At 27.1% G+C, this 25,106-nt stretch overlaps 1 protein-coding gene and 2 long non-coding RNA genes across 4 annotated transcripts; 2 read left to right on the top strand and 1 right to left on the bottom strand.

The window, feature by feature from the left end:
- Nucleotides 1–260: 260 nt before the first annotated feature.
- LOC136977418 (uncharacterized) lies at nt 261–14,807 on the top strand. Of its 2 annotated transcripts, XM_067272892.1 has the most exons (4): nt 261–276; nt 5,199–5,393; nt 14,238–14,315; nt 14,412–14,807. In XM_067272892.1, the coding sequence occupies exons 2-4, from the start codon at nt 5,360–5,362 to the stop codon at nt 14,564–14,566; spliced, it is 267 nt and encodes an 88-aa protein (XP_067128993.1). In that variant the 5' UTR covers nt 261–276; nt 5,199–5,359; the 3' UTR covers nt 14,567–14,807. The 2 variants fall into 2 exon arrangements, with proteins under 2 accessions (XP_067128993.1, XP_067128992.1); XM_067272891.1 differs by lacking the exon at nt 261–276 and having other exon boundaries at nt 5,127–5,393.
- On the bottom strand, nt 9,367–22,221 carry LOC136977420 (uncharacterized). Its single transcript, XR_010881084.1, has 2 exons — nt 21,632–22,221; nt 9,367–9,510 (listed from the first exon to the last, which is right to left on the bottom strand). It is a non-coding gene; the product is annotated as an uncharacterized lncRNA (long non-coding RNA).
- Nucleotides 22,085–23,334, top strand: LOC136977421 (uncharacterized). The gene is made up of 2 exons (XR_010881085.1): nt 22,085–22,253; nt 22,816–23,334. It is a non-coding gene; the product is annotated as an uncharacterized lncRNA (long non-coding RNA).
- The last annotated feature ends 1,772 nt before the right edge of the window (nt 23,335–25,106 follow it).

Genomic DNA, 25,106 nt, shown 5'->3' with positions numbered 1-25,106 from the left:
TAAATGATTTAAATAATGAATTCTAAAAATTTATCAAGTAAATTTAGATACCCATGGCTTATATCTCATTTTAATTTTTAAATGTTTAAAATTAAATAATACGGTTTTTATTTTCTATATTTTTCTTATTTTTTATTATTTAATTTTTCATTTTAATTATTTTTTTCAAATGTTTAATGATTTAGTATTGTGCTCCTCAAGCAGTAGATTCTGATCTCTAGAGTGATGCGGATTGCATCTCTGTATAAAGAAGGATCAGTTTTCAATTTATATAAGGTGATCCTGAGTGAATTGTAAATAATATTATTATTTTAGTTTTATAAATAATTTAAATAACAAAATCTAAAAAATTTATTTTATAAATTTATACATTCACAGATTGTCTAATGTATTGTTTTTACATAATTTAAATGTTTAAAACAATAAAATAATATAATCTTTATCGTTTTTATTTTATTTCTTTTTTATTATTTAATTTTTCATTTAAAAAAATAATTATTTTAATTACTTTTCCAACTCTTAATGCTTTATAGTCCTGTGTTCCTCAATCAGTAGATCGCGTATCTGGATAAAGAGGAGCATTCTAATTATGAAAACGGATGCTGGCTGAAGAAAAGATAAATTAATCTATTAATTATAATTTTAAGAGTGATCAAACATGCATTTCTCCGATTTATATCCATAAATACAATAGGAAAAATGCGCTTAGAATGACTAAACTTGAAGATATATTAAACAAATTTGAATTATAAACGTTTATATTTAAAATTATATAAATTACTTGCTAAAAATGTATATATTTTTCCAAATTTTTGACTGTTACAAATTATCGATTTGATTTACATCCAGCATATTCTCTAAACAATTCCAAAAATGGACAGTTTCAATTTCTCAACATAAATAGCCACAAGTAAAGGAAGATATATTACCAACTTCACTTCATCTTTTTGGTTTTTGTACTGGAAACGAATATATTTCATTCTTTGTATATCCGTAACACAAAAATATTATAAATACACCACAGCATCCCTAAGAGCAATGGTTTTCAGGAGACAAAAACCATTTTGAAAAATTAGTACAAAAAAGAAGACACACACACTTTTTAATTATTAAAATTTAAACGATATCTTCTATTAAATAAAATTAATTAAAAAAGAAAACAATAAATCTACTTTATATAATTATTTAAATAATTTATACTGGCGACGTTTTATTTTTGGATGAGATGAATACTAAGAAGTGGATATAAAATATTTCTGAGTTTACAAATGTAACTTCTTAGTACGTGAGGGATTAGAAAACGGGTTCTGTTGAATAAACAAAGATTTAAAGAAGTAGAGAATCAGCGAATTTACAGGTTTGCAGTTTGCTTGACCTCGTACTGTATTTAGCAGAAATGAATGGTGGCTATTAATGTCACTACAGGATGAAATAAGTAGCAAACGTGGATAGAAAAGAAAGTTTCATTCCATAAAAATTATTTTTTAACGATATTTTTCGCTTTTTTAAAAATATAGTGTAGATATAAAGAAATTTTATTTTAAATATGTTATTAAGTTAGTAAGTGAAAGAAAAAAACATGTACTGTACGTAAAAGTTTTAGATAATTAATTAAATACAATTTTTATTTAGATAAATGGGTATAATTTTAACATGTTATTATTATAATAAATGAAGGGGTGAAGGTAAATGATTTACATTCTTTTCACATTGATTCTTTATTAACGTATACAGTGCAATGAAGACAATACAGGTCTAAGAAATACATTAAAGATGGCAATAAACTCCAGAACTTCATCACAACAAAATTAAAGACCGCATAAATTTACATTAAGAGCACCTAAAACAAACAATATTAGAAGTTGGGAAAGAACCTTTGGTAATATACAGCACTGTTAACACATTTTTCTGTTTACAGTACTCGTCCTATGGCCGAAACAATGGTTACATTAAAGAATAGAAAAGCAATTTATTTCTAATTAGCGGTTTAAAAGATTAATTTATATATCGAGCAAAATTGAAAAAAAAAGAATTATTTCTTTTAATTCGATTTGTCTTATATTAAGCTATTTTCATTAGGTTAGAGTTTTAATAAGTATATATTAGGGATATATATTAGGGATTTTCATTGAAGTGTGTATATAGATTAAAGAGGATTTCATTTTCAGATATATTAGTGAATTTAATTAGGGTATATATACGATTTTTTTCATTTACGTATCAATATATATACATTAAGAAAGCTTTCATTAGTAAGCATATATATATATATATATATTGGGAAAGTGAAGTTTTATTAGGGTATATATTAAAGAAGTTTTCATTAGGCCATGCCTTTGAGAATTTTTCATTAGGATGTATGTTAAGGAATTACATGGAATTACTTTTATTACAGTATAAAATTTAACTTTTAGAAAGTTTTAAAATTTTTAAAGTCACAATTTTTTTAGATTTAAGTAACTCGGTGAATAAATAAGCTTCGAAATGAAGAGATATTTCGCATAATAAGAGTGTAGAGAATAGAAAATGCTTGAAATTTGTATAATTAGAAATATATTCGTCATTCGGAGAGTCATTAACATCAACATCACGAATCAGGATTTATTCATTTAGAAAAAAAAAATAAGTAAAACTTTATAATGAGCCTTTGGTAATACGTGTAAACATGTAACAATTGCGATTAAATTTTAATTGCGGAGCAATTTTTCTGCAACTAATCGTTTAATAATCTTTAAATAAGATAATAATCTCAAACATGCATTCAATACCTCTCTCAAAATTAGTCACGTGGAAGCATCATCCATAATAACAATGATTAGTTTCATGTTAGAATCGCAGAAATGATTTACGCGAAGCATTAGCATATTGCTTAATTGGCATCGGAACTTCATCACCATAATCGAACTTAGGAAACTGTTTTGATGAAGTAAATTTGTTATAAATATCTTTAGAAATTATATCTTCTAAGGTACACGTGTGATTATTTTTGTATTTAAAATAAGCAATGTTATAAGTCTTATTATACATAATATACAAGATAAGCTCTATTATTGGAGAGCCTATTTTGAATATTATAAATATATTACTTATACAAACAATTGCAAGATGTCGTTGTTTATCTTATACAAGAAACCGACGTTATTACAGGCACTGTACGCACAGAAACGTTCTTGTTTAAAAAAAAAAATCTGCTCAATACACTCTATTATTAAAATATAACATATAAAACTTTTATTTGATAGCAGGGAATATAAAAACCATTATTTATACGTACCATCTCCTTGTTGATCCTGTACAATACAACCAATACTGTAGACTTTATTATTGATATATGATTTATGAACAGTTTCTTAGATAAGAGCCTTATAGATCTTATTATAACAAATACAAACTCTCTATTTGAGCTATCCCTCTACACTACTTGAATACTATGGGCCTAAACCCTATTATTTATAGAGTCATAAAATGCAAATATTCTTGCTAATCCTACAGAAATTAGTAGTGTATATAATCCTTATTACCAATACACGAATCACTTATCTAAAAGAAGAAAAGCTTAAGAATAAATATTAACACAAAATATCCTACTTGAATGCCAGGAATACTATCAACACTATAATTTATAATACAGGCAAACTCTCCTTGTTGACCCTATTCAAACTGACAGCAGTATTGGCATAATAATGTAACAAATAGAGCCACTACACACGACATATGCAAAATTTCCCTTATATACCCTATTATTACTCACATCACATACGCAAATTTCTCCTACTTAAAAAGCAGTAATTATACTTATTATTGTACAAATCCATAGATTAAATATAGAAATATATGCGGAATAAATCCGTAAAAAGAACAAATTAAACAACAGAGAGGAAAATCAATACGGTTACCATTTGGCAAAGTAATAGGATAATAACGAATGAAATCTACACATTGCACATTATCTGTATAGCCGATTAGAGAAGAAGAAAAGTTTAGTAGAGAGATTTTCTTCTTCGCTTATTATCGACGTAACGCGTACATTAATGGATTAAAGAAAGGTAGTAACTTTCTATGTCGCTTCTTCTGCCCGTTGAATCGGGTGATGGAGATCGAACTTTATACAGTCAACCTTAACAGAACTGTTGAATGCGGTCGATGCAACTTAGAAATCATCCAGCTTTCTAACACCTCCTTTTAAAAAAAGTAAAAGAAACAAAAATCCTATTTTCCATTTCATCGATACTTTTTTAGAGGATTTAATCCATTTGAAATTTTAAAATCATTTAAGACAATGTTGTTGAATTTTCGGACCGTAACTAATGTCAATGTTCTCGAAAGGAATTTAGAAATCATCTACTTTTTTAGGAGGTTGAAACAAAGACCGTTAGTGGTAACATTTGTCAAATATTTTGACATTTATTTTAGATAAATAGTAGAACTCGAATGAGCCATCAACTCTGTCGAAGAAGAGACAACTTTGACTGGTTTTCTTTTCCAAATGGACGAATTGTAGCTATAATGGAGAGACTGTAACGAAATGCTACTCTTGAAGGATGGCATCTTCTTCTTTTTCAACAAGAGCATAAAAAAATATTGTCGTCTAACTTCTCATCGTATATTCCTTGAAGAAAAAAAATACATTTCTTACTTTTTTGATTGATTAAATGTTATTTTTCACGATTTTTATTGATAAAAAATAATTTTAATTGAAATTTTTAAGAATTTTTTTATGGAAATGAATACTAAAAATTACCATATTAAAAAAAATGTTTTTTTTAATATGGTAATTTAATAATTTTTAAATATTTTTAAAAATATTTTATAAAAAGTAAAGTTTTTATACTTAAAAAAAATATTTTTTTATACACAAAATTTAATTTACAGGTATTTTTAAAGGAATGTTTTGAATGTAGCGCAGCAAAACATTACTCTTATCTACAGTCAAAATGTATTTAAAATAAATACTTGTTTTTGTAAATGTTTTTACAAGAATATAGAATTATAAATACTCTACCTTGAAAAATATTGTATTGAAATTATTTTATAAATTATAAATTTTAATCGACGGCATAAACCAGGATTACAAATACTTACTTAAACTTTCAAATAATGACATTTTGTTTAATTTTTTTATAGGTTTGAATTATATTTAGTAAAGTTTTATTGTGTAATATCAACGATAATATTAGCTATTATCTTTAACTATGTAGTTGCCATCGTTATTATCTCTTCAGAAATGTTCACTAAAGTCCAAAGACCACAACAATCCCATCGCTTAGATAAAATGTAAGTCGACAACAACCAATTTCTACAAATTATTGTTTCTAACTCTCGTGAAAAGGAAAAAAAAAAGAAGAAAATAAGATAGAAAATGGGGACCCAGACTGTTCTGTGGATCTTCTTAAGTAAGTTTATAAATTTATATATATATATTACTTATTTTTAAATTATAAAAGTAAGAATATCCTTACACTTATCTTTAATTTATCAGCGATGAAACAACGTATATAAAAATTCAAAATAAAATGCGTAATTTAAACTCGAATTTTTGAAAAAAAAATTAAAATAAAATACATAATTTAATTGTTTATTTTTAATTAAAAATACAATTGGTTAAGTAAGGTTTCAAATGTAAATTTTAATAAAACAATACATTGGAGTAATAAATATAATTTTTAAATGGATTTTTATATATTAAAAATTTTAAAAATTGATGTTTTTAAAGTTAGAATTTAATGCAATTATAATTTAAACGAAAAGAAAGTAAAATAGAATTATCGAAAGAATTCAAAGTCGAATCACCAGGAAAATAAAAAAGGTTTTACTTTAAGTAATGTTTTTATTTTTAAAACACGTTAAAATTTAAGTAGCTTATAAAATAAAAAATAAAAAATTATTATTATATATATTCTACATTAAAGAATTATTTTCGATATTTTATTATATCTAAATTTATATTTAAAAACTTCAAAGAAAGTTTTATTTTTTATTTTATTAGAATATATAACCTCATTAAAGAAATTAAAAAGTAAAAAGAAAAAAATTACAAGTTTACTTAAACGGGGAGAAAGACAAATTGCTTTTCTTTTTGATAAAAACGCAAAAGAAAATAATAATTTATTTTGTTTGGTGTGTTTTAGAGTAACCTTTGCGAAAGGGTTCAAGAAACGTTCCTCAAATTTTCCAAAAAAAAGGGTTTTTGGAGCGGTTAGAGAAAGCGAATCTCTCTCAAATCTCCCTTTCCCCCTTTTATAGAATTAGATTACTCAGAAAATTAAGTTAGCGAACGAACTTGGTTATCCATAGAAAATTTGATAATTGCGTTACTTAGCTGAATTTGGTCGTCTTCTAAGAGAAATTTAGTTAGTCAGATACGTAATGAAATCTCTCTCCCCGTGAAAGCGACCTTCATATTTCTCCAGGTGAACACTTAATGAGTTTAATATCTTCCTTTCTCTATACATTATATATATATATATATATATATACACACACATTTTTAGAAATATATTTTAAAATTCTTATATTCTCTCTCGCATCTTCAGCTCCAGTTGAGGATGCCAGAGAGAGAGAGAGAGAGAGAAGACAGTAAAGAAATTTACTTTCAGTTCTAAGAATTGCTATTACATTATGCATTCGCCTATTTGGATGGTAGTTTTTTGTATTTTTTCTTCTTTTCTAACTTCTAGAAGCTTACAAAATAAAATTTAGAAAGTTGTAAAGGTTTTTAAAATAATAACACCGCATAAAAGCTATCAGGATTTTTCGTACCGACTGAAATGGATACGGAAGGTAACTTCATTTTAAATAAGAATTATATAAAATTTATACAATAAAAAAGAATAAAAAAATAAAATAATAATAACACGGATATAAAATTGTATTTAAAATAATAAAATAAATTTTTATTTTCTTCGAAAAATATATTTAAAATTTGAATAAAATTTTCGCTTTTCTTCGATTGTTTTAAATGTAATAATGTTTTGTTTCCACTTCTTGATGTTGGAAAATATTAAATGACTTTAAATATTAATTAAAATTTGTTTAAAATGTGTAAAAATTAAATAAATAATTAAAGCAGAATTTCTACATAAATGTAGACCTTTGTAAAGTAGTACGTTGAAAATCAATAATTTTCATAATATAGTGATGTTGGATTGAGTAAGTTTGCGTGTTGGACTCACAGACACACGAATTACAACTTCTCCAGAAAGAGGTAGTTACTAATGAACGTGTAAATCATTTCAGAAAGAAGAGTCTTTTTCCCCATTTTACTTTTAAGAAATGGAAGGGAGGGACGAAGTACACGACACATCAATACCGTTGTTATCTCTGTCATTCTTGTAGAATAGAACTGATGGAATAAATTTAGAATAAAGACATGCAGATAGGAATAAAAAAAAAAAGAATGAGTGAGAAAAGAAAAGTAGGAAACACCCATTTTATATCACTTGACTGGATGACAAGCTTCATGACACATTTACTTAAGTTTTTGTATGTTTCCATTTCCACTCCCTTTCATCCTACTATGTGAAATTACCTTCTTTAGAGTAAGATAAGTTACCTTTAGTTTCATTAATTGGCAGAGAGAAGCTACGGGAAGTGAAACACGATTTAAAATATATTTCTACAATCATTTATTAAATAGAAAGTTTGATAATTAGACGAATGTAAATTTTAGTTATAGACAAATATTTCGTTTTAATTTTTTTTTTACTGCATTTTTAAAATGTATAAAAAATTTAAAGTTTTCGAATGACTTTTTGAATTTGTTACAATTTTATTTGTTAAAAATTCCAACATAAAAATGTAATAAAGTGTGTTTATATTTGACAAAAGCTGATTAAAGAGTGTTGGAACTAAATCCATAAAGTGAAGACAAACTGTTAAACAGTTTTGAAAACCACTTGACAAACACCAATATATCAAGTGAAAATATGGCTAAGAATGTAAGCTCTCCAAGTTTATATTCAAAAGCTACAGTTTCAAATATCACAATTTATCACCGGCAGCATAAGAGGTCACTTATCCACCAGCAATTTTGGCTCCTTCTATTTTCTAGAATGTTTTTGATGTGATTTACTCCGCACACACACATTCTCTCTCATTCTCTCTCTTTCTCTAGGCAATAGAATTCAACATTTGCAAAGTAATTTGTGATTAGAACTAACGACATGGAGAGGTAGATCTACAGAATTACAGGTGAAACCAGCCTATCTAATGATAAAATCAATACTGAGTCAGTCTTTATTTTAGCACCAGTATATAGCTGACTCCTATCCATTATTAAAGTCATTACTCTAAATGATGACACGGCCATAGAACAAACCCTCATTGTAAAGAGGTTTCACACTTAATCGCTTTAATATGACTTCTTTATTCTTAACTGCCGTTAATTCTACTTCATTCATCAATCCATACACAAATAATCTTAAAACATTAATATCGAAACTACAAGCATTAACATTTTGTAAGCTATTAAAACCACTCGCTTTTATCCAACTCCGAGTTGTTGGAAGATAAATTAATACCAATTTTAAAAAAAATGAGTCTGGTGTGAATCACTCTTAATCGGGTTTAAAGTATCCTGTTGGTTCATTTGCATAACTCACACCGATTTCGAAGATAAATTACTTTAAGTGTTGAGAACCGACTCCTGTTTTTTTACGATTCTGTTCCTGTAATTTTTATACTTTATTATTACAAAATGAAAAATTTCGAACGTTAAATTAGTAGAGTTGATAATATTTTGCAAAATTTATAAGAGGAATGGCTAACAAGAGGGGGGAGAGAGAGAGCGAGGAGAAAAGTTTGTATAAGCTTTCGCATCAACTACCGACTTATTCGACGGTGGGTACGGTACTAACCAAATGACGTCATAGACCCGGGGGAAATAGTTAGGTATCCGTTCTGCGATGTGCGGTCTCCCGGGATACACGAATTGATCAAAAATGAGAAAACTGTTGCGCTGTAGTTGGATGAGGCTGTCACGAAGCCATTTTCGATCTGCTGACTCATTAATTCTTGTTTTAATAGACTCCAAACCGAAATGATGATATTTATACAGAAATGTAGTTTAAATTTTCAAATCCTAGCAGTTTCCTAACGTTTCTCAATTACTAATACCAGTTTTATATCCGAGTATTGTTGAATATTATCGTTTTTTTTTATTATTTTACTGTAAAAAAATTAATAACGAAGTAAATAATTGTATTATTTATTTTAAAAGAGAAAGAAGAAAACATTTCGTTATTTTTACAAACTTCCAGAAAATGTAATCATATCGATTTTTTTTTTTTTAAATTCAGTATGAAATATTTCTTCGTGTTTCTTTGACTGAAAGGCGAAGTGGATCTGTAACATATTTTCTTCTCCCTCTTCTTTTTTCTCTTTTTTTATAAATTCGGTTTGGTTCATGTTTCTCTCTGCCTATAAATATTCGTTTGTGTTTCGGATCACGTCCTACGTATTTCCTTTGCTCCTCATCCTCTAACATTCCGTGAAAGCATCCTCTACTGCTTTCTACATTAAAAAATAATAAAGGAAAAAAATTATTTACTTCTCTTTACAATTATTTCAAGTATTGATAAGATTTTCTCCCCGGATACTTTTTTGTTGTCAAATTTTACAATTTTACATTAAACGAATGCCTAAGAAAACCTACCCCTTTACTTAATTCGGTATTTTTATTTTTCTATTTTCTCATTTTATTAAAGTAATTATCGCCATCATTTTCGTTTCGGTTTTTAAAGAAACAAATATACCTAAATGTGATGACTAAATGGATTTTTCTAGTAAGCAAATTGACTGAGTTCTTTTCTTCTTTTTTCCATTTAAATAAATGGATACCGCTTTAACAACTTTGAAATTTAATTCCTTCTTCGAAAATAGTTGTCTTTAATCTTTTAAAACATTTTTATTTATCGATATAAGTTAAGAATATGAATTTTAAAAATGTCTTAATTCGATAAACTTTAGTATATTTTTTTACTAGTTTAAGTATATAAAATATAAAGGAGAGAAACATTATTAACACTTCGTATCTTTCTACTTTCCAATTTTTCATATTGAGTTCTTCATATTTCAGTTAAGGCCTATATGTAGAAAGTACAAAGGTATGAAGCATTAATAACGCTTTATACTTTTATACTTCTCTCTATAGGTAAACTGGAATATGGAGAATTATTTAATATTTTATATTCTCTATATATCAACTAGAAAATATAAAGGCGTGAAACTTTAACCTTGATTAAACCTTCATATCTTTAGACTATATGTAAAGTGTAGTGTGTATAACTCTATTTATAAAGCTCTAGATTCTATATAAAGAACTGAAAAATATTATATAAAGGTATGAAAGGTTAATAACATATTTTCTAATTCTATTCTAGTTTATCTCATTATTAATGAAAAGGAGAACTAAAAACATTACCATAAAAATTGAGAAAGAAAGATCGAAATAAGTTAATTTAATTTATAAATTTTGCATCATCTGTAGTATTTTTTAAATGATCAGTTATATACTTTATTGAGCTTTTTTTCCTTCCTTTCTTGAGGCGTTTCTTTTGTGACTCTTATGGTCTAGCGCACATTCTAAAAATGATTCCCTTTCAACTATATCAAACCAAATTCTTTGGTCTGAATGCGGAAAATTTCTCTTCAGAAAAAATTTAAAAGAAAAAAGAAAGAAAGAAGAAAAGAAAGAGCAAAGCCTTTCTGAAAAAAGAAATCCGAAAATGCATCCATAACAATCTTTCCTTTAACAATACTAGAAGGAAAGGGAATTTTAATAGAAGATGTTTAATGCGATTTGTAAAATCGAAAATAAAATTTTATTCGAATTCGAAAGAAATAATTAACTACGACTGTATTTTAAATGTTTGAAAAGTCAATTCAATTTCAAGTGGAACAATAGAAATTATAGGAGAAAAGAGGAGGATGAAGGAGGGGGGATGGAAAAATCAATATTATTTGTCTTGCTATAATGATTGTCCATTATCTAGAGTTGTAACTAATGGAGAATCATTTGGACAGGTAACACTCCCTGCTATTATGGTTGATGACAATTGTCGATTGGATTGGTCCGAAATCATTTCTAAACCGAAGTTTGTTGAAGATTCGGAACTTTTTTTAAAAGATATTGTCAAAAATGATGCGAATGACAATATTTCTAAATGGATAAAAGCTACTGACGCACTCCATTTTGCTTTCTTTTTCTTGACAAGGATATAAGAAGAAGAAGAAAAAAAATCTTCGGTTCAAAATCCGTGGCTTTTCTTAATACGACTAAAGTAACCTTCCGATGTAATTTTTGTAGAATTCGGTCAAGATAGACTTAAAGTAGGATTAAAATGAAGAGAAAAAATGTGTACGATGCTGTAAAACACTCGGAATTCCAACATTTTTCTTTTAAAAAACACTTCCTAATGCACACTGTTAAATCCTCAGAATAGAAAAACTCTTTTAAAAAGTAATTTTTCATTACTTTAAGAACGTGTATGATAAATTTGTATCGCCCAACAATTTATTTATTATTATTATATTATATTATATATATATATATATATATATATATGGAAATATAACATGAAATGGTAGCGTGAATTTAACCTGTCACGATTAATAATTAAAGTAGCGAGAATAGAAGTTTATGATTTAATTTTGGAACACGAATTTTCGATTGGTAGAAGTAGCGAAGGCGCCCTAAAGACTGATAACAAACATCAAAAGCCAGTCTGTGACTGACGAATATTGATTAAAAGCAAGACACGCAAATTAACGTAGACACGAAGTAGGATTTACTAAGGTCCAAAAGCAAAGATTTGATAATGTTGAGGAAGGTCGAAAGCATTATTTGTCACCTTGACTAAATAGCTTTGAGTTGCCGACATTAGCTTAATACCTGACATTGAATAAAAGGAAGACTTCATGGTTGTAAGAGGATACCAAAGTGGAAACGAGCTCTGCCAAGGATAATACGATCACAAAACGAAATTGGAGGAGGAATTTCTCACAAAAGGATAATATTACCATTAAATAAATGACCGGCAGAAAGATGATCACATTTTACTCTAAATGGCCGTGTCTAGATTATAATTAAAGTTTCGATTCTACTCAATAACAAACGACTTGACTGTTATTGCAAAGTTTTAGTTTTTCTATTTACGGAATCCAGCCAATTTTGTAACAATAACAAAGTAATCTTTATTATACAAAGCAAAACTTTTTAATTTTTACTACTACTCAAAGTTATGGTGCAGTTGGATGTATTTGCTAATGCATGTTTTACACTAAATAAAACACTGCCTTATGAAAAGATCATACTTTTTAGTATTTAATGTTCTTATGATTTTTATCTTAATATTAATATTAAAATGGCCAATTTTTTGTACTTTTGTCGAACTATATCTTTACAATTTTTGTTGCATTATACAAAAATACATCGAAAATTGTGCAATAAAGGCACAATTTTGTTGTAATTAGTCAGAGGACTGTGCCGCAGTAGAGGTTTACTTTTTTAAATTTCTTTCACTTATAGAACTACTCATAGAGTAAGGATCGGTAATGTGGTGATACTGTTTTCACAAAGAATTGCCAGATCATTAAAGACACTGCAACAAGACAGGATTTGTACCACTGATGGCGAGGAAATTTCCGTTATCAGTGGTACAATTTTAACTTAGTAAGTGTAGTGTACCAATAAAGTATTATCTACTTTAACAAACGTTTACTGTTTACAATATTCGCGTTTATAAAAAGTAAAAGTCTGGTGTGGTAGGAGTTTTGAGCTGTAGCAGACCCTAAACAGAGTGAATTTGAATGTCTGTGTCTGTATCATACGATACTTGATATTGTACAAAGTGTAGATCCTAATTAGTACCCTATTCGAGTACTAGGCAAGACGTATTTATGCGTGTCCAGGCCTATAAAAGTGCTAGGTCCTAGACAAAGGTTTCGATTGTTTATACTAAAGCAGATATTGTCGCAATAACAAAGGATTTCGTGTTACAACAATAATTATAGGTTTTTAGTATTTACAATATCGAACAAATTTTTCACATCAATAACAAAGATTCCCCGTTATAACAAAGCCATACATTTCAATAGTTTTGTACTAATAACAAAGAAATCTAAGCCGCGGTGTTTGCTATATCTAACCAATTTTGTGCCTATAACAAAAGGTTATACCTTTTAGTGTTAACGGTATCAAAGAATTTAGTACCAAAATGGTCAATAACCTTAGAAATATCGATCGGATCAGGACCGAGTCTGAATCGAAAAATAGTTTAGTAAACAAGCATTATTACGAAATTACGTGATAAACAGTGCTTTGAATACAAAATGAAGAAGTAAAGTAAATAGCCTTTTCCTGGAAATTTTCATCCGGAAATTGAAGGAATCTGTGCGTGATCTGTCAATAAAAAATAAAAAAAATACAAAAAACTTTCGGGATGAACCTTTGTTTGGGACTTAAAAAAATAATATTGGACAAACAAACTTTCCATATTTCTTTTAAGAAAACCTTTTTTTTATTTCTTAAAAACTTGTTTCTCTTTCTTATATTTCTAAAATGTGACTCGCTTTATAAATTTATTTAACATGGTAAGATATGTTTACCCTTCCATTAAGGTAACTAATATTTATGTTCCACTGGAGATATCTATAACTTAACAATGAAAAATATATATTTTTATGTAGTTATTTATATAATATTATTTTTTATAGTTTACTATGAGACAGCATATTTTATTAAATAATTATAGAATAGTGCAGAAAACAATTCTATGAAATAGTTCCATAGTTTATAGAAAAAATTGTCATAGTTAATTCCAATATATTTCCAATGTTATTTAGTACAGAAAACCTACTATTTTTTTACTAAATAATATTATACTGAACAATAGCGGATCCAGAAATCTTTAGAAAGGGTGCAGAAAGGAAACAATATACCTTATTAAAGTTTTTACTACCTGATGTACCCGGCTTTCAGAAGGGAATGCAACTACGCCCTGTATTACCCCCCAAATCCGCCGCTGGTACTGTTGTTATATTATATAGCATGCTTATCTATAGCACATTTTTATTTCAGATAGCCAACAAAAAATGTTCCTGTTTTATCAATAAAATATTCTAAAAATATATATAAAGAATAACAAGATTGTTTCTTATGTATTTTTAATAAATATAATATTTTCTTAAATTCTAAAACATAATAATTGAACGTATTTTTGGGGGTGTTTTTTTTTCAGTAAATGTATTGATACACTCAACAGTTTCTCAGAATCCTGAATATGACATGAATCAAAGGAACCACGGACAAAAATCCGGTAAAAGATTATTATTTTAAACAATTGAAATTGTTAAATATGAAAGTTATTGATTTTTGTATTTAAGTTCTTTTATTTTATATTTTTTAATATTAGGAGAACTAACTTCAGCAGCAGTAGCAGGAATAGCAGTAGGGGTTATTGCTGGGATGATAGGTTTAGCCACAACCGTATTCTTCTGTTATTATGTCTACAAGAAGCAACAAGCTTCGGTCGATCATACGAATTCGTTCGAAATTAAGAGATATTAATTAATTAAAACATTTTTAAAATTTTTGCTGTTATAAATTATTCATTTTGTACTAATTAACAAAGAAATCAGATCATTTTCTTTCTTTCTTTACATAAATTAAATTCATCAAAACACCTATATTCATTATTATCCTAATATTTTTATGTATAAATTATCCCAGAAAATGTGTACAATTTTACGTTAATTTTATTAAAATATATATATATATATATGTGTGTATTTTATAAATTTTATAAATAATTATAATTAATAACACTTAACTTCTTAAATTTGAATAATTTTAAATTATATGATACTTATTACTTATCTTTATTACCATTAATTAATTAAAGATTTTTTGTATTTTATAATGAATTAATAAACATTTAAAAAATATAAAAAATATATATAAAAAGCTACTTTTATTATGATTAAATCTAATGAAAATCAAGAAAATAAATCTTTACATAATTTTTATATATAAAAAATTTATTAAATTTATTATTATTATTATTATTATTATTACTTCTGTATTCATTTTCTATAAGATTTGGCATTTTGTATTAAAAAAAAACTATTTAAAAAAATAAAATTTTATACTATTAAATGTACAAATATATAGTTTCATTAATTATTTCTAGAAATAAATGTAAAATTTTAAAAGTTTTTCTTCTGTAAATTAATTAAAATAAGTTAATTAATTAATTGTTTTTTTCATTTAATAAGTGACTAAAATCTTAAAGAATAATATAAAATAAAAGATTTAAAAAATAAAATTATATATTAATATTTAATTTTAAAAAGTCATATCCTTGTATCCTTGTCATATCATTTTTATTCTCCTGAAAATCAATTATTTAGATAATTAAAATTATTACATGTATAATTATACTTAAAAGCAAATTTAATTAATTAGTTATTTATTAATTTATTTTAAGTTATATATTGCTAAATTTTAAAAGTAATAATAATAAAATAAAGAGAGAAAAATAAAATATAGTCAAGAAATTTTTCTTTATCAAAAACGATTCTGTAGTTTGACCTAACATTTCTTTTCTTGTTGTTGTCTATAGTTTCCTTCCCTGTATGTACCTAAGTCAAATCAATCATGCAATAATTGATGTTAGAACCCAGTAGTTTCTCATCCTCTTCTCTATGTCTCAATCAATCACAATTAGGATCCAGTTATGGTCCAACGTATTGTCTTAATTGAAGACAAGAACTATACGAGAAATTCTTGTCTACTTCATAAGAAACAATGATTAACTCCGAAAAAAAGAATCAGGAAATAAATAAATAAAAAACACTCCTTTAGCTTATTCAAATTATGTCATACTCCATGATTAAGTATAGATTTCACTTTCAACAGCGAGAGATGCTTCGAGTGTTAATCATTAATAAATGTATTTGGAATAAAATTAATTTTAGCGCGATTTATATGTTATAGCCTATATTGAAAAAAAATTTACATAATTAACAACATGTTTAGATGATTTTATTAGATGTTAAAATGTTGTATTTTTAATTTTGATTCATTTCTTTTTTTTAATGGAAAGTGCCTAGAGCTGTTGTGCTTGACTAACGAATATAAGTGATGTCTACGTTATCCATTAACCAATGGCCGATTCGTTTGACTCATTTCCTCGATCAAATGACAAAGCCAACCGAAATCTCTGGTAATTCAGTTAGAAAGACAAGAATGTTGCAATGGCTGATTAGAATCTACGGTGTTTTGTTTAACAAAATACAACTTTTTTACACCTAAATATCAGCATTTCAAACTGTTTCCTCTTAAAAGAATTTGATGTAATTTTTTTTAAAAAAATTGTGTTTTTTGCAACTTTCTATTCTTTGTTTTTAAATAAAACTATAAAGAATCGACTGGGCATTAAGCATTAAAGACAAAAAGAAAGATGGAAAAATTTAAATTCTTATAAATTCACTTCGATCGAATCTCTTATTCCCTATACAATTTCTATCCACAGAAATCCTTTCATTTAGTGTTTCGTCCAGGAAATCTTTATTTTCCTTATTCTCATTATAGGCTTAAAGGATGGAATGAAGCAGATTCCATTTGAATAAGCAAGAGAAAATGTCTCCTTTTATTACGTACAAGGATTATCCATAATACCAATTAATGACTCATCGAAGCGAAGAAATCTTAGCTTATGATTCTATGAAAACTAAAACCAAGTTTGACAGAAAGATATCTTTTTTATAATTATTTCTTTTTATAAAAGAATTGTTTAAAATTAATAATAATAAAATTTTTTACAAGAAATTTGTTAGAAGACATTTTTCTTCTCGCATTGTTAACAATAGGATTATAAATCAATTAGCAAAGTCATTGTAGATGGATGGTTTAGAATGTAATTTTAAAATAAAAGAAAGATGATTTTTTAAAAGATGATTTATACATAAAAGTAATTCTTAATCTCGTAAAGATAAATTTACTATAAAAATGAGATTGTAAATAATATATTTCAGTAAAAATTCTTTAATAAATAATGAAATATTTGAAAAATATCGATCATTACCACCAGTGAAGATACGCTAATTCACAGCTTTTCAGCAATGACAATAGTCACTTTTGGCAGATGAAAGGAAGCAGAGGGGGAAGTAAAAAAGTGTAAAAAAAGAAAATTCGATTTTAAGGAAAGAGTAGTAGTTAGCCTAGAGGAATTTATCGACTGTAAGCTTCTATAGACGACAAAATTTAATTTTCCTCCAAGTTTCTCTACTAAAGTTCGACATGGAACACCAACATACGAGTTTTTCAAGCTTATCAGAGACTAAAAGATTTTTAAGATGATTTCTTGTAAAGCTTAACAGTTGTTATGATAGAAATTGAATCCACACAATCTTTTTATCTGAACAACAAAGAATTCTATCAAAATTCCTTTATGCTAACCACATGCAATCTATTTATCAAAGATAGCCGCATTTTGTTAGTTTTCGACACTGTTCTATAGAATTCTGCTCCGAAGAAAGTAATATTGTTTCGAGAAATAAATAAAATTTACATTTAAATAAATATAGGCTCATATGTAATTTTTTCTACATTCATTTTATAAACTTTTTTATACGATATTTACATCAAAAACTTTAAAGTATGGTTTGCTTAATTTCGCAATTAAATGAATAAATTCAATTTTTTTTTTTTTTTTCTAAATGGTGACATTTTACAGGATCAAATAATATAAATTTTTATATACAATAACTTACACTCTATATAATTATTTACATTTGATGTTCAGAATGTTTTCACAAGTTTACGATCATTAGTAGTCTCTGGTTATTACAGTAGCGACAATATAAAATCCATAGCATTTTCATGGTGTCATTTGGGTGTGGCAGAAACAGCAATAAAGCAATTTTATCTCGAACTGAGTCTTTTCCTGTTTAAATAGCAGAAACTGTAGCATTCCAATAAAAATTTGAGCATTATAAAATTCGATTTTAACTAATTTTAAAAATTAAAATAATAATAATAATAATAATTAAAAAAAATAAATAAACAAATTAATTAATTAAAATAAATGAATACATAAGAATATTTGTATCACATTATAATATTACAGTAACAATATTGCACACGTGTATATCCCATCTGTACAACACACCCATGTCAAAATACATTGACTAATCCAGGAAGGACACGTCATCTCACTTAATAAGAGAAATGTGGCCGATTTCAATACAATCTGCATAATTATTTCAATCAAATGCAGTTATCTTAATGCAGTAAATCGATCGACAAATGGTAAAGAGTATCTAGATCAATATTGCAACTTTCAGGAATTTTGCTATTATATTCTTTCTAGAAGCACTCGTTTGAATTGAACAGGTTATATAATTGAGGACAATGATGTTTGATTACAATTCGACCCGAATAAGGTCCCCGATAACTGGCGTCATCTAGTGATACAATGGCAAAGATGAGAATTGTTTCGTGAATAACTTTAATGAAAGCAAGAATAACAAAAGTGTACATTTCTTTGTCTTACTTTTTAAAAAAATATATTTAATTTATCTAAAACGAAATCAGAGGAAACTTATTGTTGTTTATAAAGCAATTGATAATATTGTTGCCAACTAGGATACTATTCTATTGATTCGCTGCAATCAACAATAGCTCGAGTCATGTTACAGATAAACAGGTGTTTAGAGTAATTTCCGTGGGAGGAATTTGTAGCAGATAGGAAATTACAACTACCTCTTGTCGGAAGTTCGACAGATAATAGAAACTATGCTTTAATAGGAAATGAAGCCATTTCAAATCTCACTTATACTATTTTGCATATATTTTTTTTTCTTTTTGTTTTTAACACCATAACATTAAGAGAAATATAATATATCGTTTGTATCAAATTGAAATAGTGAAAAATAAAAGTTTATTTCCTAGCTATGTGGTCAGTTTATGTCTCGTAAATTATTTTCTCTTCCTTTCTAGCAATTGGGAATTGAAGAAAAGTATTCGTTTTCTTAACATCTGCTATATAAAACCGTCGAATGATGCTACTGCACACCAGTGATCTTGGTATTCCCGCGGTGCATGGCAACTTCTCTAATGTCACCATGAGATAGCAAGTTGTAGAAAGCTCTGGCACTAACCTCGTCTGTCAGAAAAATTGTTACGTTGTAAAATGGACAGAGAGTCATCCAAAGCCTTTTTGTCTAAGTTTGTGATTTTTGGTTTTTGCCAAAAACCTACTCAACCACTCAAAAATGGCTGAAAGCAAGCAAGTAATAAAAACTCCCTTTAGAAAGTGGAACTCATAAATCATTCAAAAAGATCATAACGTCTTTTTACGCTTCTTTTTTCTTTTGCTATTACCACGTACCATTCGGCCTAAAGCCTTACTATCTAAAATAACCTTTTTGACATTTTTTATATTCAAATAACCCCGTTTGACCTTTAACATATCTGTGGCGAAGAATTTAAGGAGCCTGTGGTGTTGGCAGACAAGTTTTTATTGTACGGGCGTCTGGTTAAAGGACTACTATCATTTGACTTGGGATATAGAGTAGTATTCTTCTATTCTTGAATGTAGTGGGCCAAGTATTTTTCCTTCCCACCACCTCTTCAAAATCGCAATGCTTTAGGCAGAAAGATAGAGTGTAGTGGTGAAAAAAAAGCATCAATGCTGAAAGCATCGAGACACATGCTACATCGCAGTCATATCTTTAAGAATTCGCTCGTTTTATCTACTGACTTCACCTGGGGAAGTGTGTGACAATAGAAATGGTTTGTGGACCAACGTACAGAAAAAATATTTTTTGATATTAGGCTGTGTAAATCTAACATAACGGACTTACCTCACAAAACTAACCGAGATTTCCTACAATAAGGATTATCGTCCAATATTGCGATGTAATATTGAAAAATGTAAAAAAGATTCCCTTTTTTAAAGTTCTTGTTGGTGATAACTTTTTAAATGCATACGAAAAAGCAATAGTATGTTATTTTGTACGTACCATTCTATCTTGTAGCATATTGCAGCTACAAAATATGGCTCTGTAAGTTAGATATTTTTACATGCCTTTCAGACTACTTGTAAAAATAGGTAAAAGATTTTATATTAATTCATAAAAATTACAATTGATTTGCACGAACATAGATTGTTAAGAAGTAGAGGAAACGTTGTTATCGTTACGCCAATCGTAGCTCCAAAACGAAAGGAAAAAAAAGGGATTAACATGTCAGAATTCCTGAAAGTGTCGTTGTTGTCACAAGAGGTCTAGAGTACGAAATGACTGAATGCACGCAACGGAGGATTGAATAATTTGAAAGACCGTAGAAGAGTCGTAACAATCATGCCTGGTAGAAGTAAACAGCCAGCAGATAGGTAATTGGACGATTGTATTGGTTAGAGGTTGGTAGACGGTATTCTGCAACTGTACGATCGATTAGTAGTAATTCCAGGTGGGGAGGTGTGGTGGGACACATTCGTCTTGCCAACTTGACACCCGGCCATCTCTCTTCCTCTTTGCAGGTGTATGCTCATCAAATTAAATTCACTGAGTTGTAATCACAAGATCGAACTGGAATCGAAAAACTATTAATGGAAACGTACTTTTCTTTTTTCTCTTTCTATTGATAAAAATTTTCGGAATTTTTCATGTTTATATATATCGATCAATCCACGACAACATCATTGTCTAAATTCGTTATTTTTATATTAAAAAATGAATGTTTTCGAATTCAAATTATAACTAAACAGCTGCAAAAGATCTCTTTTAATATTTTTTAAGTTTAAAAAAACATTAAAATTATATTTTATGATATCTTTGGTTCATCTAAAGGCTATTAAGAATCTATCTTTCCTAATAATTTATTGACTATTATCTATACTAAAACTAAGAGTAGTTATAAAAATTTATAGAGATTTATATATAAAAATTACTTATAGAAAATTTATTAATATTTTTATAAATTCCGAAATTTAAAAAAAAATCAAGATTTTCCATTAGTTTTTAGCGAAGATGATAGCCAATAACTGTTATTTGATCGGTAAATCATCTTATTTTCTATCCCAATAACTCATAAGTTCTTTGCTGCAGTATTACAGATCTCCTTCGACATAGGTCTGTATAAATATAATTTTTCGACTGAAAACATTCCATAAAAATAGTTTCCAGAAGAGCGAAGAATGAAAAATTGATTTTATTCTATTTTGGCCCATAGGCGTATAATAAAAATTTATTACTTATCTAAATTCTATCTCTTTTTGTGTATTTTTATATAGAGAGAGTATGTATTAATTTTTAAAATAATTACAAAATTTAAATGTTTTTATCTTGTTTTTCCATTACAAAAAAGTTCTTACTCTTTTTTTATTTATCATATATATATATTTTTTTCTAATGGAACAAATGTTAAGCAGCTTTCGTATAACTTTTGTGGAGTATAAATGGTAAGTGAAGGAACTTTTTTCATTTCATTTCTAGTCATCATTTTCATTAAAATGCATGGCATTTCGAGTAATAAATAAAGTTTTGTTAAAAATCTTGCAAGCACTATTTATAATTGACTTAACTCCATTGTAATCTCATTAAGAAAACGGTAAAGGAGAGACTATACCTGTTAATTTACACATTAGCTGTCACTTCTAGCCCACTGGTCTGGCATGTTATTTTCTAATCAACTTTGGTTTCTCATTTCTACACGCTTCTATTGAAGTGAAAATAGAAGGATGTTGCTTATCCACCACAACTTTTACGCTTGGGAAAAGGTAAATTCTCTCGAGAACATACCACAAGACATTGTAGCTGGAAGGTCTACACGATAAGACATCACAATTCTTCTATAGTTATTTGTAAATCTCTTAATACAATCTATCTACGTTATAACTTTTCTAGTACCGTATAACAATTTATAACTTATTATTTTTTAAAAAATTAAGTAGGCTCATCAACATTTTTTTTGTGAGTTGTAAAAGTGATGTCCCTTTCGGCCAATTAGTGGCAGACTATGTTTAGCGAATTGGAAAATGTTTTCTTCGAACTGCCTAAAGAAACGTTAGAATTCAAACTGACAGAACATTTACGAAACGTCGATCAATGAATAGAATTCGTATAAAGAAAGGGGGAAAAAAGAGTTGTATGGAGCACCTGTCGTGTCAAAGCGCTAAGAACTGATCTGCTTGACTGAATCGTTTCTAAAAAGTCACATTTCTTTATTCGTCTATAGAATAGAAAGTTTTGTAAGAAGATACGATTTTGAGCTATTTTTCTTCCTTTTCTCCTCTTCCTTTTTTTTCCTGATATGGTTAAGAGATATAACAATTATGTCCAGTTTGCCTTTTAAAAAAATACTCTTAAGGATTATATGGCAATGTTGCATTTAATGCTTTTTGATCCCACGAAGGATGGGTTACAAAAATCAGATTGATGTGGGATTTTGAGTCATAAATAGTAGCTCTTTTTTGTAGAGATATTGGTAATCTAATCATTAATCACGTTCTCTGTAAAGAAAACACTAATATTTCAATATTATTGAGTTATCTATTTTTAGCTTTAAAAAGATTTTTTTACAGTAAAGGAGTAGAAAAAAAACATTAAAAGTAGATTTTTAATCCAACTTTTATTATTTTAATCAAGTTTTTAAAAATATTTATCGATATTTTAACACATTCAATACGGTTATCTTCAAAGCATTTAACTTTTAAAATAATATTAAATATTTATATTTAAATTTATCTAAAAAAGAGAGATGTCATGGACCAAAATTCAGAATGTAATTCAAATTTTAAATATTTCTTTCAGATCTAAATGAAATTACAACATGGAAGAGGCACAGATTTTTGGTCCACGATTGTCAAAGTATCTACTAAGCTTAGAGAGTTATCAGGAAGAATAGGATGTAGTCCTCTGGGGAAATAAAGACATACATGGTACTTTAAAGGGATCACATCGTTGTCATGGGAACAATGGCGTCGAACAATACCCTTTGATACTGTAAATAACAATTTTCTTGTAGACAGGCAGACTTAGCCAATAAAGTTGGTACCTAGCTAGTTGACGATGAGAAGCTTACCTACAAGCTTGGGAACTCATACCGAAGGATTTTGGTAGAAGATATTGCTATACTACAACACCACTAAGTATTGAAGTGTCAAGTATTTCAATATTGGAATTTCTATCTCCGACGATATTTGATATTGAGCATATTTTATGAGATAAATTTCTCCTATCCCTGTATTCAAATTCTGCATATTGAATTTTATAAATTTGTTCTGGATTATTTGGAAAAAAACAAAATAAAAAAAAAGTTCACAAACTTTACTGTTAAATTCCTTTGTTTACAATTCTCATTTAATTTTATATTAAACAATTAGCGATTTAGAATAGAATAATTCGTGTTTAAAATTCTTTAATTCTTCTAAACTGATTTTATTGTTAAAACAATGAATTTTTGGTCAATTGCCAAATGATTTTAACAAGAAATAATTTGGTTTTAATTAGTTTCGAATGAAAGCATGTCAACAATAATCCCATCTTTGTCGTTTAACCTAACGTTTACTGTAAGTTACAATTTCAGAATTTTATAAAGATATTAAACTTTATTTTAAGATTGTATTTAATTAGATTTTTCAATTTATTATTCAATATTCCGTTGAATAATTGAATAAATAATAAAACGGTTAAAAAATTCTTTAAATTTCATTCTTTCATTTTTCCATTTTTTTTCAGTTTGAATTTTGAAGAAATAAAATTAAAAAAATAAAAGAGAAGATCACTTTAGTTCTTTGCTGATTACTCTTTTCATTCCTCTTCTTTTTTATTTTTTGAATCAATAAAATTAAAAAAATTCTTTTCGAGACATAATCGAAAGTCACTAAGACGTCGTTAATCATTTACCAGAGTTTAATTTAGAAAGTTGTAAAAAATATTTGACAAACATTTTAATATATAAAATACAGTAACTTAACTATTGGCATTTTAAAAAAAAAAAAAAACAATATTATAAGTAATTTTTTTTAGTTAGAAAAAATACAACTTATTTCCTTAATAGAAATAATGATTGAAACAAAACTTGGTGGTGTACAGAAGTAATTTGTTAACATTTTCTAAAATGTTGAGGTAATGAATATTTTGTAAAATGTTGTGTAGAATCAACTTTATTATCATTATGTCGGATGGAAAATGAGAAAAGGGAGACATAAAATTGTATAAGGGTGAAATAAAACTAGAGTAATAATAACAATACTAGTCAACATTAAGAGAGAAACAAGCAATAAAATTTCCAAGTAATGATAAAACGAGTGGGTGAGAGTTATTTTGTGTCCATACACTCCTTATAAATGGGATGCTGCTGATTGGCATCTTGCTTTATACTCTTTTACCCCCCTTCTAACCGCATTTCGGTTACGTCTTCTGTAATTCATTGTTTGTAAAATATCTGAATTACTTTTAGAAAATATTTATATACTTTTGTCGTAAACCTTTGGGAAATAAACTTTATTTTGTTAACTTTTATTATATAACAAGAAGTTGTAACTATTATATATATATATATATATAACTTATATGGTGCTTTTCATTAAATGCAATGACATACATTTTTTTAGTTGGTTTTTCCTTTTTTTCTTTTTGTTTTTAGATAGATAGGTGGATGAAATTAATTTTTCTAGATTTCTTTTAGAAAATAAAAAAAAATTGATTTCTATATAATTTTTTGCTAGAAAAGTATATCTATAAAATACAGAAAAATTTAAAACCTTTATTAATAATATTAATAAAATTTATTAGAATATTTTAAACATTTTATAATTATAAAATAAATATTTTAATAATTACAATATTTTATTTTTAAGTATGTAATTAAAATTAATTAATTAATAAGTAATAATTATTAAATATTTTAAGTAAGTTTTTATATTTTAACATATACATATATAGGTATATAAATTCATGAAATTAACTTATATGCTAAATAATTATGACATTTACATTCCTCTTTCCTATGTATTTTAATTATTATTTTAAAAACGTCCATAAAATTAATGTTTAAAAATATTTCAGAATAATGTTTTTATTTACTTCAACTTTTTAAA

The sequence above is a fragment of the Centruroides vittatus genome, unplaced genomic scaffold (genome assembly GCF_030686945.1).
Source record: "Centruroides vittatus isolate TY-2023 unplaced genomic scaffold, ASM3068694v2 contig_459, whole genome shotgun sequence".
Taxonomy (NCBI): Eukaryota; Metazoa; Arthropoda; class Arachnida; order Scorpiones; family Buthidae; genus Centruroides; species Centruroides vittatus.
The sequence above is the reverse complement of the archived record's forward strand: the minus strand, read 5'-3'. Positions and strand labels throughout refer to the sequence as shown.

Excerpts from the sequence above, each read along its gene's own strand:
- LOC136977418 (XM_067272892.1), top strand. The coding sequence starts at position 5,360 with ATGGGGACCCAGACTGTTCTGTGGATCTTCTTAA. Across the intron at positions 5,394-14,237 it reads TGTTCTGTGGATCTTCTTAA|TAAATGTATTGATACACTCA; the intron begins GTAAGTTTATAA and ends TTTTTTTTTCAG. Across the intron at positions 14,316-14,411 it reads GAACCACGGACAAAAATCCG|GAGAACTAACTTCAGCAGCA; the intron begins GTAAAAGATTAT and ends TTTTAATATTAG.